Here is a 19035-nt window from a genome sequence, read left to right on the forward strand (position 1 = left end):
TTGCTGGTCCAATAGATTTCAAAATGTTTTTAAAAACCTGACCATAGATGTTTACCACGGTGAACTAGATCAGTAAATCAAACGATCTTCGTTTACAGTTATTTGTGAGTTTTCAGCTGAGATTTATACATGCCAGTCCTTGGCAACCTAAATGCCCACCTATGGTTTAAAAATAAAGAAAGGTACAGATATTTTTAGTCCTACGGAAATTATGAATAGGATCATAATTATAAATGGACCCTTTTTCCAAACCCCTCCCCACCCTTTCCGGTCCTGGATGAAGGAACTGGCGAGAGCCTCCACCTGAGCTCGTGACAGGCGTGCGCAACAACAGCTTGTTCTGAATGTGCACGTCAAACCCTATGACCTGACCTGACCTGGCCAGACCAGTAGTGCATTTGTTCATTCTATTCATTTATTTACCAAAGCAATTGCCTATAGGCACAAACATAATTTTACATAATACATTTACATAATTAAGAAAAACAACGACATCACACAAACTCTAGCAAGTTCTCTTAACACACACATTGTTTTAATTCTTCACAATTTCCTGGAAGTGAATATGTGAACCATAACCATGTGTCACAATTAGGAACTATAGTGGACCGTGATGAATGAACTCTAACCCGGAGGTCAACTGTACAGTGAGACCATAAATGCAGTAGGTTTTTCCAGTAATACTTTTTAATATATGTAGCACGTAGATCAGAATATAATGGACATTGCAAAATAAAGTGAAATTCGTCTTCAAATACCATTAGTGTCACGGAGACTGCAGGTCCTAAGTTCACGTTCAATATTTCTACAACGACCAGTTTCAATATTTAGTTGATGAGCAGAACATCTAAATTTACAAATGTAACTTCTAAATGCAAAAGAAAGGTTTTTTTTCTTCTGTTAAATAGTATTGAAGACGGTGATTATTAGTTAAGTGCTTATAAATTAAACATTTTGAAGAAACTGAGAGAGTAGCATACATTTCTTGAATAAATCTATCTTTTAAACGAACTAACATCTGTGATAAATATTGCTTCATTATTAACATTCTGACGTATCTAGACATATGACACGCCAACGTTGTCAAGAAGTTGTTTGGCAAGTGTAGCCCAACATATTTTTTCACAATCTTTAACCATTTGTAGATACATTTCCTTCAAAATACAATTGTCAGTTCGTAATAATAGCCAGTATTTTAAAATAGCAATATAACGTGAAATTGACAAAGTATATCGTCCCAATTCGTGGTACATGTGGCTTGTGGTTTTTTGATTGACGCCAAGCAAATGTTTACATAACATGAGATGAAGCTTTTTAATATCTAGTGATTTGGCGAATCCCCATGTCTCGCAACCATATTTAAGTAAAGGTAATATATATGTATCGAACAACAAAAATTTCTGTTTCAACATTAACTTTGAATTCCATATTGTTTGTACATAGATCTCTCCAGGGCAAATAAAGCTTTGCGCCCTTGGCTGGTTATATGACTGTGCGTGATAGGAAAGTTACCATTGTATTTAAATATTAAACCCAAATGATTAAAAAGATATAATTTCTATATCTTCACCATTATACAGCCAATGTTCATTTTTCATTAAATGGCCTCTTTTTCTGAACCACAACAATCTTTGTTTTTGTAATATTCACAGCGAGTTTCCACTCTTTGCAATACATATGAAGCTTATCAAGCATAGTTTGTAGACCCGAGACAGTTTCAGAAAACATAACGGTGTCATCAGCGTATAATATTAGGTTCAACATACCAATTTCTATGCTACTGCAGTTATTATTTGCTAAATGTGTTTCACAGTCATTAATATACATGGAGAATAAGACTGGGTAAAGCTTCGCCTTGCAACACGCCAGCAGACACTTCAAATGAGTTTGTTAGTGACCATTTGTTTCGAAAATAGGCTTTGAAATTTAAATAAAACTTTATTATTCTTAAAATTCTACCATCTATACCAAATTTAACAAGCTTTGACCATAAACTAATTCTGTCAATACTGTCAAAAGTACGCGTGTAATCAATGAAACTGCAGTATAAACTTTTTTGTTTGTTGAAGATTAGGTTAGATATTATTCTATGTAGAGCAAAAGTAGCCACTATGTTATATCTGATTGGTTGTCTTTCGGGACATTTGCAGACCACTGCTCATAGACGTACGGGCTCCCATTTTTGTAGGGGTGGGGGTGGGAGCAGGCTGATTTTTGCCCGAATGAAACGAAAATGCCCGAATCTGGATAACAATATTTATTCACATTACCATTACTTCTAAACAGCTGTATAGGATTGCAAACGAATCATTACGAATTTGTACACGGATTATAACTAATTTTGTCGGTAGATTGATGGAAGTTAATGGTAAACATATCTCAGATTAACATGCATTTCTATATACTGCAGCCGATATCACATGGCTATTATCTATTTGTTGTAAAATGTTTTAAGTATGTAGATCGAATACCTATTAAATAATGACACAATCAAAACAGCATATCAAAAAAACGTAAGGTCAGAAAGCCGATTTAAGTTTGACTTACCTCAGTTTACTTAAAGAGATGCTCAATGTGATCCCCATCCTGTTCACACACTGACCTCAGTCTCTTGTTGAGACAGTGTCTTTAATCGCTTTGATAAGTTAGTTTAGAGAATTAATCTTTCTAGATTTTCCAGAAAATGTCTTCAATATCCGTTTGCGCCCCATCCGTTTTCAGTAAAACAAGCTTCAATGGTTCACTGAACATCATTTCGAATAACTATACTACCAAAGACTTTCCAGTAAAAATAAGTGAAGACATAATCTGACAGGCTACCTACATTTGATAGGCAGCATTAGAGAAAATTTACACTATGTGACAAAAATGAAATAGAAAATGAGTATCATTCATCCTCCAGTGCCCACGTTTTAATGATTTAAGAATGGAATTTATTTTAAAATATTACCATGTACCTCCAAGCGTTTTCAAACTTGCCCAGTTATTAGCGTCTAACAATATTAAAGAAGTTAATAATTTCGGAAATTTTTTGTTTCGAGCAAATCCCATTAGAGACCAGCTATTGGAGCAAATTGGTTAATATTAACATTACTTCTATTTATTCATTTTACAACTATTTGTTTACATGTATAGTTAACATTTTATTTATTTATTTATTTCGTATTATTATTATTTGTTACTAAATCACTCTCCACCAATCCATAATCATGTACAAATCCTGTATATATTTATTACATTGTACATTTATTTACATTGTATTGTGCTGATAAATTGTAAAAACTTAAGGCGATAAAGAACTGGAACTTGACTGACTGAAACAGTGATACTAGCTGTGCACCAGACAGGCACCAGTCCAAATGCATGCGACTCCCGCATTACATCTTTTGATATGCAATTTTGATTCTGCCACTACGTGGCGTTCAACCCGCGTCTTTGAAATTCTTATCACAAAATGGGAAATACGCATAAGATATCAGGTACAAAATATTATTATCCTAGTAAATATACTTTCCAAGTTATTAATCAGTAAAGAGGGGTTCTTTGATTCGGGACATCCGATATTATATGTAGATACTATACACATGTAAAGTTAGAAAATGTAATGAAAAACTAGCAGTCAAACCAACTCAGTTAAGTATAAAAATCTAACTCTGCATAATTAATAGCTTGTATTAGATCATTCATGATAAAATAAAATAAAATACCTATATTATTGTTACGAACGGTTATGACTGAACACTAATCATATGTAATCATATTGCTGTATTCTCTTTACTTTTGTTCGTTTAAAAAACAAAAACAAAAAAAACAACTTTTTTCATCCTTTCTTTTCTTTCTTCTCCTTTTCAAATATTAAACATTCTAATTTGTGTGTGTTCTGTCTGGTCCCTTCTTGTCCACCAAAATGGCTAATTCCCGCAAGATGTGATCCACATCCTCTTGTGAACTCTCTCTCAAGCTACAGATCTGCCACGCCTTGTTAGCAAGTCTGACATGCAGGTCGAACCGAGTTTCTATTTCATCACAAGACAATGCACCTACAAAACATGTCACTTATATTAAGACAAACAGTAAACAAATTTAAAACATCAGCTTGACACTTAATTACTATCTATGAATAGGTGTTCCTCAAGTTCTTCAACATTCATCAGTGATTGTGTATAATGCAAGTGATCACTAATTTTAAATAGGCGACATCGATTTCGCCGTACAGTGACTGATTCCCCCTTAAAAACTTTATTCGCCAGTCTAGACCCCTCCCCCCTCTGAATAATTTCCTGTAATTGGGTGGGGAGAGGGTTAGGAAGTACTAGCGTTTGTATTCTGACTGTTATGCATTGGAACCACCATCTAAATGACTATTTAATATACTGACACACAATGAAAACGCAAAACAGATATTTTTCAATATTTTGTTGTGATTAATGAAAAAAATATTTATTGAACTTAAAATAACAATTTATGAGAGGAAGCCATTGATTGGTACTTTTGTCTGGGTTTTAATCCTGGTTTTGTTTTCGTTACACATACAATAGCAAAAACACACAAAATGGTGTGAAATGCGTTCACTACATGCTCAATCATGCTGCATGCAATGCACGTGAAATGCCAGTATGTTGACACATAAAAGTCACGTAACGGTGTCATATCCCTCGTCACATTAAGAATGCCACGACTCAGAGAAGAACAAAGGGAGCGAGCGTTAGACATGGTTCAAGGGGGGACTTCGCAAAGCCAAGTTGCTAGGACCTTCCGAGTCCATCCATCAACTATCGGATGACTTGTTGAAGTCATCAACAGACCGGGAGTGTCGTGATCGACCTCGACCTGGTCAACGTCCCGTTACGACACCACGCCAAGATCGGCAGATTGACGACACCACCTCCGTGACCGGTTCAGAACTGTGACGATGACAGCAAGCAACACGATAGGACGTCATCCGTCGACTCAGAACGGCTGGACTCAGACGCAGACGCCCGTACAACGGTAACATCATGACACCGCGACATCGTGCTGCGAGACTACAGTTTGCTCTCCAGAATGGTAATCATCCACCAGCCTTTTACTGGAGCATTGTTTTCTCAGATGAGTCCCGTTTCTCTGTCTCCTTTGCCGATGGAAGAGCACGTGTGTACAGAAGACTCCATGAACGGTACGCTGACGGATGTGTGAGGGAACGTGATCGGTTTGGCGGCGGTTGTCTGATGGTATGGGGGGGGGGGGGCAATCAACTGTGATTTCAGAAGTGATCTCATCATTGTCCACGATGCCCTTACAGCCGAGCGTTATGTTGACGTTATTCTAAGACCAGTTCTCCAGCCAAGAATTACCCAGGCATTCCTGCAACAAGCCGGTATCACCTTTATGAACTGGTCCGCCCTTTCACCGGATTTGAACCCAATTGAACACATGTGGGATGACTTAGGACGTTGTGTACGTCACCGCCAGCCACCACCGCGTAACGTCGCTGAGCTTACATAGGCGTTGCAGGAGTGGAGGAACATTCCTGTGCCAATCCTTTTCCTCGTCGTCTTCACGCATGCTCACGGACCAGTGGTGGACACACCAGATACTGACCTTGATGGGGGGGGGGGGGGGGGGGGGGGGTTGAACTTTTCGATTACGAATGCAACTCGATTACTGTTAATAACTGGCCATGTTTCCATGTGAATGTATCTCATGAATACCAGTCATTAATGTTATATTACATTATCCATCAATTCATTAATAGTTTGTCGTTATTTGCAATGAAAAGTAGTTTTTACGTTTTCATTGTTTCAGTATATATAAAAACTGACACCCCAATCACCATAACCACGTTAACGTAGCGCTGTCTTAGAACCGTCTGAGACGTAGGCGAGAGTTTCCGTTATAGCATCGTATCTAGTATTTTCCGAAGCCTATGACAGAATAATGTAAATAATTCAGCTTTGCTGGGATTTAAATTATAATAAAGTCTATCAGACGCGCCTTCCTAATCTCTCTCTCTCTCTCTCTCTCTCTCTCTCTCTCTCTCTCTCTCTCTCTCTCTCTCTCCCTCTCCCCCCCCCCCCCCCCCCCCCCACACACACACACACGAACGCATACAAATTCCCAATCTGATTAAAATTAGCTCTACTGGTCTCGCCAGTAGATCTAACAGCATTGCGTTGACTCCCATGTCCAGGTGACATTTCATCTATAAATAACAATTTAAAGATCGACCAATTACACTTCGCCTTTTATAACGTTATTCGGGAGCATACAAATTCTAAAAATATCGATCGAGACTACTTATGCAATTGGCGAACATGTTGGTCTATTTCAACATTGAAAAAACTGTGGGAAAAGTGCAGTAAAAAATCTGGATTGTATACTAGTATAAGCAGATTTTATGGCTATACCATCACGTTTTTTTTTTTTCGTCTTGAAAGGAATTTTATATTGAAATTAGTTTCCGGCATACTTCGTAATTCACCCGAATCATTTCGTATACCCTCGGCATAAACCCGAATGTTTTAAATTTAAAAAAAAATCACTGGCATGATTTTGCAAGTAAGGTTTTGATTGGTCGAACGAAAGGTCAACTGGACATGAGCTCCAACGGGCTGCTGTTAGATCCACATGTAATAATGGAGCTAATTTTAATTAGATTGACAAATTCCTTGCTACCACTTTCTCAATCTGATTGAAAACAGCTCTACTGGTCTACAACAGGTAATAGTTATTAAGCAGTGGAGCTAATTTTATTCAGATTGCCACTTTCTACAGCTGATTCTAATTACCTGGAGCATCCACTGCGTTCACTACTATTAGCACAGGAAAGTTATCCGCCGGGAACGATACTGTTATTAAATCCAAACATCTCTGGGCCTCGTGTATGCTATCCACCCCGCCAGCGGCGTTTATCATGAGGACGACCGCTTTAGTTTCTTCATAGGCCTCTTTGTTCCGTATTAGCACCGAGGGCGTTCCTCTAAGGGCGTGGACGAGGAACTTTTCACCTGTAGTTCGACTGGTGATAGTCTCGTCAATGTTGCACGATTTTGTTGATTGTGAAGCAATGCTTTTCTGAACTCCAAAAAGCCAGGAATACAGCAAAAATCGTTTTCCTGAAGAAAAAAAAAAAAAAAAAAGAGAGAAAAAAGTTCCAGTATTTAAGTAGCTTTGTGTGTATGTCTGTATGCACACACACACACACACACACACACACACACACACACACATACACACACACACACACTTATTACACCGCGGTGGAAGAGATACCCGTGTGGTATTTATCGTCTCTTCACATGTGAAAATACGTCTTTTGAGAGGTCATGACCTCTGATCAGGTGATCAACTATCACACAGTACAACGCCGCATAGATCTTCATACAGTGTGCGCATTGTTCTTTCGATTCATACTGCAGGGCGATCGGAAGCAATTAGAAGTTGGTACAGCCATGGAAGTAATGTATATGATGAGATATATACTATGCGAGCGCCGTAAGCGCGAAGCCACCCTATGGGTGTCTGGCGGCAGGTCCCCCTCCCCTAATGTTCTTTTTCTTGAAGTCCTACTGAAATGGTGCAATTTCTGCTCATTAAGTGAGGAATTTGTGCTGTCAAATTAAGCAATTCATCGATCGAAAACTTCAAAGAGCTATCTATTAATTTTAGAGTTGTACAAAAATGTGATTGTCGTTCGCAAATTTATATATCTTATCCAAATCCTATCTGCTGGCTATAACTCTTGATGAGTTAAACACATCTTTTCAAAAAGAAAAAGAAATTCTGTTTTTGACTTTTTTATTTATTTCATATAGTGAAATGTATGACCTGGTCAACTGAATTTACCAAACAGTTGCAATCTGTTCTTGGGCCAGAAACAAATGCGTGTGCTACTTTAACAAGGTCTAATGCATCCGTGTCTTCCAAGAAATTTAATGACCTTTTCGCACACAAATCTGTAAAAATGTAGAGATGTATCACACTGCCATGAGATAAAATTGAAATCTGGTAAAACTGAATGTTCAACCTGATAAAAATACAAGGTTTATAATCTTTAGAGAGGAAAAAATATCAAAGACTTTCAATGGTAAAAAAGATGGTTTTCAGGGACATAATGCATCACAAGAAGTAATTAAAACAGAAAGTACATATGTATATACAGTCACTGTTTATGGCAGGAGCAGATAAACAAGATCAACAAAAAATACTGGTAATCCAATTACTGTTGGCAAGCTGATGACAGGGTAAGCCACTTCGAATATCCAGGATTGGCAGTTGTCTAGAGACACCATGCTACATTTACACAGTCCTAAGCATGAAAAACTGTGTGTACAAAACTCCTGGGCTGGTAGCAAACCACTTAGTAAATATATTTAAACACAGTCGTCAACTTGTTAAAATATTCTGGGCAGCATAAATACAGTCCTTCACTTGTAGCAAATTAAGTATTTACAACCACTGTTTATGACAGGAGCAGACAAATAGGTAAATCACTTGGCTACACTAGCCCGTATGGAATCTATGTAGGAAAGAAGCTCTTTCAGCTGACTTTTATAGCCTTTGCACCTTTCCTGGCACTGTTGGAAACACTCAGGAGGCTTAAGTCGTTTTTCTGCTCTGCCATGTCTATATGTTCGTCAGCAGTTTTTAGCAGTTGGTGGATGTCTGCCTCTAGCCTTGCCTTCTTTCTCATCAAGGTGGCCAGTTCTTCATCTTCATCTTTTCTCTTGTTTGATATGTCAGCTTCTTTTGTCCTTTTCGTTTGCTCTTCCAGGTAAAGTCTGTACCTATTCCTAACATTTGATGCTGATGACATAAGGTCTTTGGACAGCTTTACATTCTGGATGCCTCCAACATGACAAATGTGGTAAAGAATTACCCTCCTTACTATAAGGGCTAGGGCTCTCTGATTATCTGCTAAGGCCTCCTTGTTCACAGAAAGGCCCCTTTCCACATCAGCTTGTCCATGTGATAGCAACAAAAGCTTGACTACTGGCCAAAGCTGGCAGAATTCTTTCTTGTTGCCAAGAAAAGAAGCATACAGAGGGAGTCAAGGCGATAATTTTCACGTAAAGATTCCAGACTGCTTGTTGCATCGGATTTCAGTGTCTCATCTAAAAACAGTTTGTATTCCTTGAGGATCTTGTCGCAAGCACTGATGTCTAGCCTGCCTGCACTCACAAGGTAATTCAGACAGTCATAAAAGACTGATACACAGCCAGCAGGATCCTTCAAAATGGCTTCAGGAGAGAGATGGGTTAAGTTTATCACCAAAACTGTCGTCACTGGTGATTTAATCCAACAGAAACCGTCTACAGTCCAATCTGAAGGACAACACACCCCTGTCTGAAATCCTTTTCTGCTTCTTCATATCACGTAGTGCATAACATGTTGCAAAGCCAACATCAATTTTGGATACATCCATGTGGTATTTTGACTTTCCTGGTTCAAAATCAACTAGCTGCTTCACATTGTGAAGTTCATCTAGACATTTCTTCTCTACGAAGCGATCAAGCAGACCCTTGATCAACTGAAACATGTCAGCTGCAAGAAACGGAAGCAGAGGCTTTTCTGACTGGAATGCAACTAGAAATGGTTTCATCTCATTGACACCGACAGGAAAAACTGAAGCTTTGCAATGAATAAAGGAGAAGAGGTAGCCTCCTTCAATCACTTGAATGATTTGAAGGTAGGTTCCTTCCAGGCCTCCCAGACACTTGTACATATTAAAATATAGGAAATATAGGAATTTAAATACCAAAATATAGGAGTTTTATAGGAATTTTGAGGTCAAATATAGGAGTTTTATAGGAAAATTTGGACCGATTATCATGATTATAGGCATTTTACACGGATTTTAAAAAACATTTACATTACAAATGGTATGTTCTTACCTTGAATATGTACACAAGATACCATCTACTACCTCAACCAACTGGGTTGAAAATTAGCAGTCGCCCGGTTGCCCGTAGCGACCTTTATTGGCTATGGGCGACTACATGTATGAATTTAACAAAGGTAGTCCGTTGGACGACCACTGATTTTAGAGTCTGGCGAATATGGTACCAGGTGAAAAATTAACGCACTGAAACTGAATCGAATGTGACAAAACACACCGCTATTGTGCTGGCGCGAACTACAGATCTGGCAACAGACAACATTATAGAACATGTTCTATATTTTGACAACGCCAGACTTACCAGTTTCAGCCTCAGGTTCTGAGATTTTGGTCCGAGGCTTTAAAAATATATAGCTCAAAACGTATTGCAAACACATCATATTTTTGTTTTTGTTTTGAAGTTGTCGGATTAATGGACTGGATACGCCATAATTATTTAGTAGACCTACTTTTTGACATTATTCAATGTTATGGTACAAATTAATCGTATTTAATTAGCTTATATTATTCTGGGACAAAATTAAATTTTAACATGTACTTTTAACTCACACTAACAATGAAATGTTCCATTACTACATGGATTATTTCAAAAGTCCGTTAACTGGCATGTAGGCCTAAAGATAAAATTCATATAAAACATATTAATTTATTAAATTGTAAACCCATATCATCTGAAATAATGTTTTGGGGGGTAAAACATTCAATGTAAATAAATACAATATATATTTATAAAACTGCATAGGTTAAATCCAACGTAATCTGAACGACAAAAACCGTAATACGAGATCAGGGCCGTATCTCTGCACAATGCAGAGTCGATTGGGTATTTGGCAAAATAGTGGATGATTCCATGAATCTTTTATCTAGTGCCTAGTCTTTAGGAGAAAAGCCACTCCCAAGGAGAACCTTTACTGGAGAGTTCTCCATATTGAACCACCTCTCACAGGTGCACAAAAAAGACTGTGATTCCCAGACTAATATTCTAAAACACACGCAGTTCTACCTTTAGTCTCTGTATTGCATTATCGATTACTTCAGAGACGATGCAAGTGAAGTTTTAATTATTTTTTTAAAATTTTGTATCCCTGTATTAAAAATTATATATATATTTAATCTTTATCATTTAATGGTAACTTTTAAAGTAACTTTTATTTATACTGGACTATTTTTTTTCCTCTTTAAATGTGATTTGGGTTAGTATGGGTTTAAAACTTAATACGTTTCTAATATGAATTTTAACTTTATTCGTTATGAAGTTACATGCCAATTCATCGGTTTCCTTTCGACGCAAATGGACTATATACGTGGTTATTATTATACATGGTTATTATTCAACAAAGAACATTCTAGTTTTGAATTTGGCTGTGCAGATAAATTGGACGGCTAGTTGAATTTGAGAAGGGCCAATAAGATTTTTCTTCAACTGGCCCTGCTAGCGACCATGGTTTTCATGTTAATTTTCAACCCTGAACAAATATATACCATGCCGGGATCCAGGATACTATGAAAGTTAGTGCACATTCAAAGCATCTTCTGAATTTCTGACAGCCTGCCTTTCACTGCGAATATAACTCAGTAACATATTTTATTCATCGGCATTTTGGCAAAGCAATTGAGTCAAATATAGGAAATGAATCTCAATATAGGAGTTTTATAGGATCCTATGAAATATATAGGAAATATAGGAGGTCTGGGAGGCCTGTCCTTCTGAAGCGATTTCACATACTGATTCAGAGGTGGAAGAATTCTAAGGATCTTCTCCACCACACTGTCATTCTCCAACCAGCGGTGCTTGCAGAACTTGGTGATAGTTCTACACAGCCACTCCTTGAAATCCTCACATCTAACTGGTGAGTCTTTGAAGTAATAATACTGATCACTCAGAATCTCCTCAATGTTCCAAGAGACTGAGGTGCAGCCTGCACGAAATGAATTGTGCACAGTGTGAAGACCACATTAGCCAGTTTGTAAAAGACATATGCCTGGATGAAGTTTTCGAAGTTCCCCATTCAAAAGCTCATGAACCTTCCAGTTGATATTTGGTCCATCAACAATTTCCTTGCGTTCAGGATAGGCTGGCATACGCGGTCGCTACGTAACAATCTTACTGGTACCAAGCGTTCTCATAGGATTTAACATGAAGCGTTAAAATTAGTCTAGCTAGCAATACTGTCCTGAACGCGGCTCTTACGTCGAAATGACGTTGTGCCCATTCAAGAAAAGTAACTCTGCACGCTATGCGACAAGGAAGTGATCGCTCGCACTCTGAGAAGCATGATCGAAAATATCTCGGCCTATGCGGAAATTTCAAAACTTTTCCATGACTTTTCAGTTTTAACCAAAATTTCAAAACTTTTCAAGGCCCTTGAAAAGTATTTTGCAAATTTCAAAACTTTTCCAGGTTTTTAATGACCGCGAGAACCCTGTAATACGCAAGTACACTTTGACACGCCTCAAGGCGCTGAAGAACCGCTCACTGGTCGCGTTTGTTGCTGGAATAATCAAAACAAATTCCATTAAAGTGTTTTTTTCAAACAAGAAATCTCTGGCTATGCCCGAAAAACCATGCAAGTAAGACACCAGATCAGACAGAGCAATAGGTGTTGATATATCGGTGAAGTGTGTGGACAGAATTGTGAGCTGCGTCTCCAATGTGTGTGTGTGTCAAGATCTGACCCATATAGATTGGCAGCAAACACCAATTCGTCAGTGTAATCGCCATTGTTTGCAGCTTTTAGCAAGAGACTTTCTAAGTTCTTGTAAACACTGTAACCTGCTTGGCCAAACATCTGATGAATACAAGACACGATGAAATAAATGGCTTCATAGGAGATTTTCCTGTAATAATCGTCAGGCGTGTCCGGATACTATGTCTATTTTTTGAAGCTTTCCTTTTTCCTGGAAGCGCAGGATCATTGACGCCAAGATCTTCAGCCTCTCTGACCACAGTTTTCCAGAATGAAGCAAACGTCTGCAGTCCTGAAAGAAGCCAGTGTTTTACAAGTCATTTTAGCAAGCTTCTGGCCCTCAGCTGGTGATAAATCCTTGGACTGCAACGACATGCTGAGGTTGTCTGATAGTCTGGGTATTTTACTGCCCAGTTTAATGCCAAAGATTTTTTTTTTATCAAATTTGTCCTTGAACGAAGATACTCCTAAAATACGGGTTCTCATTTCGGTTTCTTTAACGAATCCCAGAGATTCTTGTTTGCAAGGTTCCGTAATTTTTAGCGATACTGTCCAAGGCATCTGTCTTGACAGTCCATCTTGTTGGCCCATATTGGGCACAACATTCAAATGCCTGGACTATCTGGGGCAATATCTTCTTTCAAGACTTTGAAAGTGGCTTCACGTCGAGCAGAAAGTTTCACCAATTATGTAATATCATGAGTAATATCCAACACATCTTTCATCCACTTACAGTTTTTGATTGTGTCACTGTAGGCCATAGCAATGGGTGAAAACAACACTTGGCTCAAGCTTCGTTATTTGTATTGCGACACCAGATTTAATCCCCGACATAGCAGATGCTCCGTCGTAGCATTGGCCAGGTATTCGATTAACAGACAAATTCATTTTCTAAAGAACATCGAGTATGACAGAGCAAAGTGTTTGCATTTGTAGAGGCGAGAAGCATAAAGACATATGAATTACTCATGTGCTTGCAAGTCGGTGCCATCAAACCAGCGCAAACATATAACAACTTGCTCGATGTTGGCTGAATCGGTCGTTTCGTCCAACATCACGGTAAAGAAACTTGCAGAGTTGAGGGAAGCTGCGACTTTTCTTAGTATCTAAATATAAAAAGTCAAATAAATGATATTAAGACCTGTATCAGTATTAAAGTACATTAATACTGTTGACAATAATGGTTATTATAGTTATACCTCGTTTGGATATTTACATCCTGGCAGAGTGAAGGTGTGGGCTGGCATCAATAACCTCGGCGTTTATATAAGGAAGAGAAAGAGAGAGAGAAAAAGCACCGTTCCTGGCCCAAAAAGTACCGCTTCCGACGCTCCTGTATTGTTATAAGCGGAAACATACTTACTGTCAATTTTTATAATTAATGTTAACAGCATAATTTAACAAAATGTATATTTTAATAATTTTGTTTAGCTTTCAATAAGTTTATAATAGTGTTTGTTTAAACTAAACTGATAGATGTGTGACGCAGAAATGCAAAGTTTCATTGATAAATAGCTAAATGATGTGACCACAACCTGACGTAATTTTGCTAAATGACATCATTTGGTAAGCGACGTTATTTTCCCGGTCTTTAATTTATGCATATTCATGTCTTGTTTAGTTATCGTCTCGGTGTGTATTATGGCGCGGTATGTATTTTGGCGAGCTATCTTTAAATAGGAATTGTGCGTCATGAAAGAAAAGCTATGACGTCAAATGCAGAAGTTTTTGTCGACAGAAGTATTTTTTATGTATAAAAATAAAGCAATGTTTACAATTTGCCAGTTTGCCAAGTATTAACAATTAAAAATACCATGTAGCTATAAGTACTACTAATGAAATAAACGCAAGATAATTATACAACCTCTACGTCAATTTATTTCTATGGATGAATGAGTACCCTGTCCTTATTTTACATGCACTGCATACGATTATATTTGGTGAGGATTAAACGACGTTCAAATGCATATAACATCTTAAAATAATATCTATTCAACATGAAATGTGTAGTGGACATTGTTTTGAATAATAGTGATAATAATCGATAAACAAAACAGCTCGAAGTGTTGTCAAATTTACCCCACCATATCAATGCACAAATAGTCACTATGTTTGCACTGGTCTACAGGCCCGTAGGTAGGATTTTGAGGGGGGGGGGGGGGGGGGGGGGGTCCTTTAGGCTTATGGCGAAGCGCCCGAGTTGCTTAAAGGGTTCCGGTTGCATATTCGAACAAAAAGTCACCGATGTGTGTGTGTGTGTGTGGGGGGGTGGTGTCGACCGATCCCCCCCCCCCCATTAGCTACGGGACCAGACTATATGGTTTACATGTGGCGATAGGGTTAACATTTATTTTATTTGTGTTATTTTTGACGTGTATTAATATGGAATTTATGGACCACCACACAACGTTTCCAGTTTGACGTTTGATGGGGGGCATGGCTCCCGTGGTCCCCCTCCCCTGCCTACGCCACTAGCAAATGCAGTAGAAAAAAGGGACTGAAATTGGTTCCTGCACAACTTTTCAAGTTTGGCAGAATATTATAAAAATTTGACATGTGTCAAAACAAACATCACTGCCACCTGCAGGCTGCAGCCTGTCAGCAAATGTCTCAGTCTTTAATTTCAAACCAGTAAGATGAACATTGCAATACTTGTCAATATCAAATCTGCTCAACTTAATACTGTTTAGAGAGGTTCTTTACAGGATCAACATTACGAAACATAAGTTGCCTCTGTATTAATTAGTAAAAAGTTAGTTTACCAAAAAAAAAAAAAAAAAAAAAAAAAAAAAAAAAAAAAAAAAAAAAAGAAAAAAAAGAAAAAAAAAAAAAAGAAGAGAATTTACATTATTTATTAATTTTAATAAATACTTTTTAAGTCAATAAAGTGTGCAATCCTCGATTCGTATATAATAATTGTTAATTATTTTAACAATGATCTATTTTTAAAACGGATGTTTAATATGTCTATGCTAAAATTATGCTGAGGAAGGAGACAATTTGTTTTATATTTTATATATCTAAAACAATGCAACATATAATGAAATACAATAGTAGTAAAATGTTTTATTTAACGACGCACTCAGCGCATTTTATTTACGTTTATATAGCATCAGACATATGGTTAAGGACCACACAGAGTTTGAGAGAGGAAACCCGCTGTCGCCACTCCATGGGCTACTCTTTTTTTTTATTAGCAGTAAGGGATCTTTTATATGCACCACCCCACAGACAGGATAGTACATACCACAGCCTTTGTTACACCAGTTGTGGAGCACTGGCTGGAAGGAGAAATAGCCCAATGGGTCCACCGACGGGGATCGATCCTAGACCGACCGCGCATCAAACGAACGCTTTACCACTGGGCTACGTCACGTCCCCAAAATACATTAGACAAAAACACAAAAAGTTTGTTTTATTTAACGACGCCACTAGAGCACATTGATTTTTTTATCTTATCATCGGCTATTAGACGTCAAACATATGGTCATTCTGACACTGTTTTTTTTAGAGGAAACCCGCTGTCGCCACATAGGCTACTCTTTTACGACAGGCAGCAATGGATATTTTATTTGCGCTTCCCACAGGCAGGATAGCACAAACCATGGCCTTTGTTGAACCAGTTATGGATCACTGATCGGTGCAAGTGGTTTACACCTACCCACTGAGCCTTGCGGAGCAATCACTCAGGGTTTGGAGTCGGTATCTGGATTAAAAATCCCATGCCTCGACTGGGATCCGAAACCAGTGCCTACCAGCCTGTAGACCGATGGCCTAACCACGACGCCACCGAGGCCGATTACATTAGAAACACACACAAAATATTTATAGTTATTGGTCACTGCAATGAGCTACATGAACTGCATAATTATTCATTCATTCGTTCATACTTATTTTTGTACTTATATCCAGTTGAAGTTCAAGCATGCTGTACTGGGCACACACCTCAGCTATCTGAGCTGTCTGCAGTAGTTAGTTGTTTGTGGTTAATTAAAAGTCTGTATAGTGGTGTTATACCTAGTACCCACTGCATCATTACAAGCTGCTGTTGGTGGGAGTCCGTACGGGGATGTGAACCTAGTACGTACTAGCCTCAAGTACATGATTAGCAGGTCAGTGTTTAACGTGCACATTCAGCGCAAGCTGTTGTAGCGCACGCCTGTCCTGGGTGTGGTGTGGTGGGTTGGGGGGGGGGGGGGGAGGACGGACGCCTGCACTGGCAGGTGCAAGAGAGCACCAGCAGTCCGACCGGGGCCGGTAACAGGCGGAGGGTGGTATGGTGCTATGGAATTTGGAATGTCTCGTAGGATTAAGCCAAAGAGAAAGGGTGCGCAGTTTTGGTGAAGGAAATTATAAATTGTGTTAATTATTAATCAGTTCATTAAAAAACGATGTTTTACAAAATATTCAATGGTATAAACGTAATTCCTATCAGTATTGACATCAAATGTTAGCTATGCGTGTTGATGAAACGCGGACCGGACCAGAAGGCTTGACAAATTGAATGTTTCCTTTAAAAAAAAAAAATTAAACTAAGTGTTCGTCAACTGTGCATAGTTAAGAAACATATTTTTTCATATAGTGGCGTTAAAAATGGAAAACGACGAACCGCACATACGCGTTGATACTTTTTGCAAACGCATGCGCCTGAATGCAGTTAGAAACGTCGCACTCTTTCCTGTTTACCGGAGGGTGTTTCACTTTTGTTTACTAGAATGGATTTGTTTTAAATCCACATTGTTGATTTTTTTTCGTTAATTGATTGCAATCTATTTTGTTTCACGTATCGTAGCTGAAAAATGTAGAATAGTTTTTCCGTAAATATCGTATTCTTGTTTTTGTCGTTAGGTGAACGCAGTTTGGGACGTCGATGGTATGTAAAACCAGTGTAAGGTATTTTGAACATACGCGATTGGGTAAACGTTCTTTCTTTATGTATGAATATGTATTACAGTTGTTAGAATCAACAGCTTTTGGATTTAGTTCTTTGATATATGTTGCATTTTCTATAAAATAAACTTCAAGGTTTAGTTTTATTAGTTAATTAGAAACTGGTCGAATACTGGGAGTCTGGGTGACGTGGGTCATCCTACTTCACCTCTCCCCAGTTATTTTAGGCTGGGTACGACCCCGACATTTATAAAATTCTTAGCTTCTAGTGCATTTTGCACGAAAGAAATACCTGCAGCGTTTGGTCCAACAATGACTATTTCAGGTGGCACTTTAGAAAACGGCAACGGCATAGAACACGACTTCCCCATCAAACTGAGGTATTCGTAACTAAGCGCCAGGTCACCCGCCCATGTCAAGGTCGTATCCAAAACGCGGCTGTATTGGAGTCCTGTCGAAGACGTCAAACTTGATGTTAGTATTACACCAAACATCCCCCAAAAAGCGCATCGATGCTCATTGATGCGCTTCGATACGGTTACTTCCAGTTGCTACACCAAATGCGCTTCGAAGCGCTATGAACCCATTCCATTTTGCAGGCTACTATTGTACTTATAACTTAAAAGTATAATAGTAAAGTTCAAAGGTAAAGGAGTACTAGATGACGTCATATGGAAGGAAAACACACACACACACACACACACACACACACACACACAGGTAAATGACGTCATGTGAAAGTAGCAGAACCTTCTTGTTAGTGATACATGAGAACAGTATTAATTTATCATTTGTTATTTTATTTTCTTACCCTGTATAAATATATAAAAACCATCGCTGCGGCTACAAAGTTGGGGGGGGGGGGGGGGGGGGGGGGAGAGGCGCAATGCCGTATTTTGGACGTTTCTTCTAAAATGCTCCAAATTATATATATATTTATTCCTTTTTATTTTTGGCTTGTTACGTTTTTATTTTATTTTCTTAAATTCTATTAACCTTTTCACTAATTGCTATTTTTCTAAATTTTACCCATTTCCAACTACCCCCCCCCCCCCCCCCCCCCCCCCCCCCCCGAACCAAGTGTCTGGCGAAGTCAGATATTGTGCCCGGGAGAGAGGTGCTTGAACCTTAATTGGATATAGGCACGTTTATGTTATCGTGATTCGAGTAATTTTGACGAGCTGCCAAAACTAAAGTGCGTCGGATTATTTACAAAAAAATATATATTTCTAATTCTGAAAAGTCGCCAAAAAATTTAAAGTCTGATTAGGCCCTTACCTGGAGGCAAATGTTGGTGGAAAGGTTGTAAATTCCTTGCGATCAACAGTCATAGCCTTCAAAAAATATAATTATTAGTGTTTTACCACCACCATTTGGTCTACTTCGTTTTGCATAACCATCATCATGTAGGAACCGCCCAGACTTATGGTCCATGGGCCCGAGGTCAAATTTTCAGGATTTGGTACCATCCAGAGGGACAAAGGCTCATAGATGTTTTTTTTGGATAGGTCTATGCATGTACATAATAAAACTGAATAGTGCGCGGAAAAAAATCCGAAGCAAATTTTGGGGGTAAGGGAA

The 19035-nt window shown here is 38.4% G+C and overlaps 1 protein-coding gene across 1 annotated transcript; it reads right to left on the bottom strand.

The window, feature by feature from the left end:
- Positions 1-401: 401 nt before the first annotated feature.
- LOC121370926 lies at positions 402-17963 on the bottom strand. Its single transcript, XM_041496463.1, has 3 exons — positions 17747-17963; positions 6768-7094; positions 402-4040 (listed from the first exon to the last, which is right to left on the bottom strand). Exons 1-3 carry the CDS (start codon positions 17946-17948, stop codon positions 3865-3867), a joined length of 705 nt encoding a protein of 234 aa, XP_041352397.1. The 5' UTR covers positions 17949-17963; the 3' UTR covers positions 402-3864.
- Between the last annotated feature and the right edge of the window lie 1072 nt (positions 17964-19035).

The sequence above is a fragment of the Gigantopelta aegis genome, chromosome 4 (assembly GCF_016097555.1).
Source record: "Gigantopelta aegis isolate Gae_Host chromosome 4, Gae_host_genome, whole genome shotgun sequence".
Lineage (NCBI taxonomy): Eukaryota > Metazoa > Mollusca > Gastropoda > Neomphalida > Peltospiridae > Gigantopelta > Gigantopelta aegis.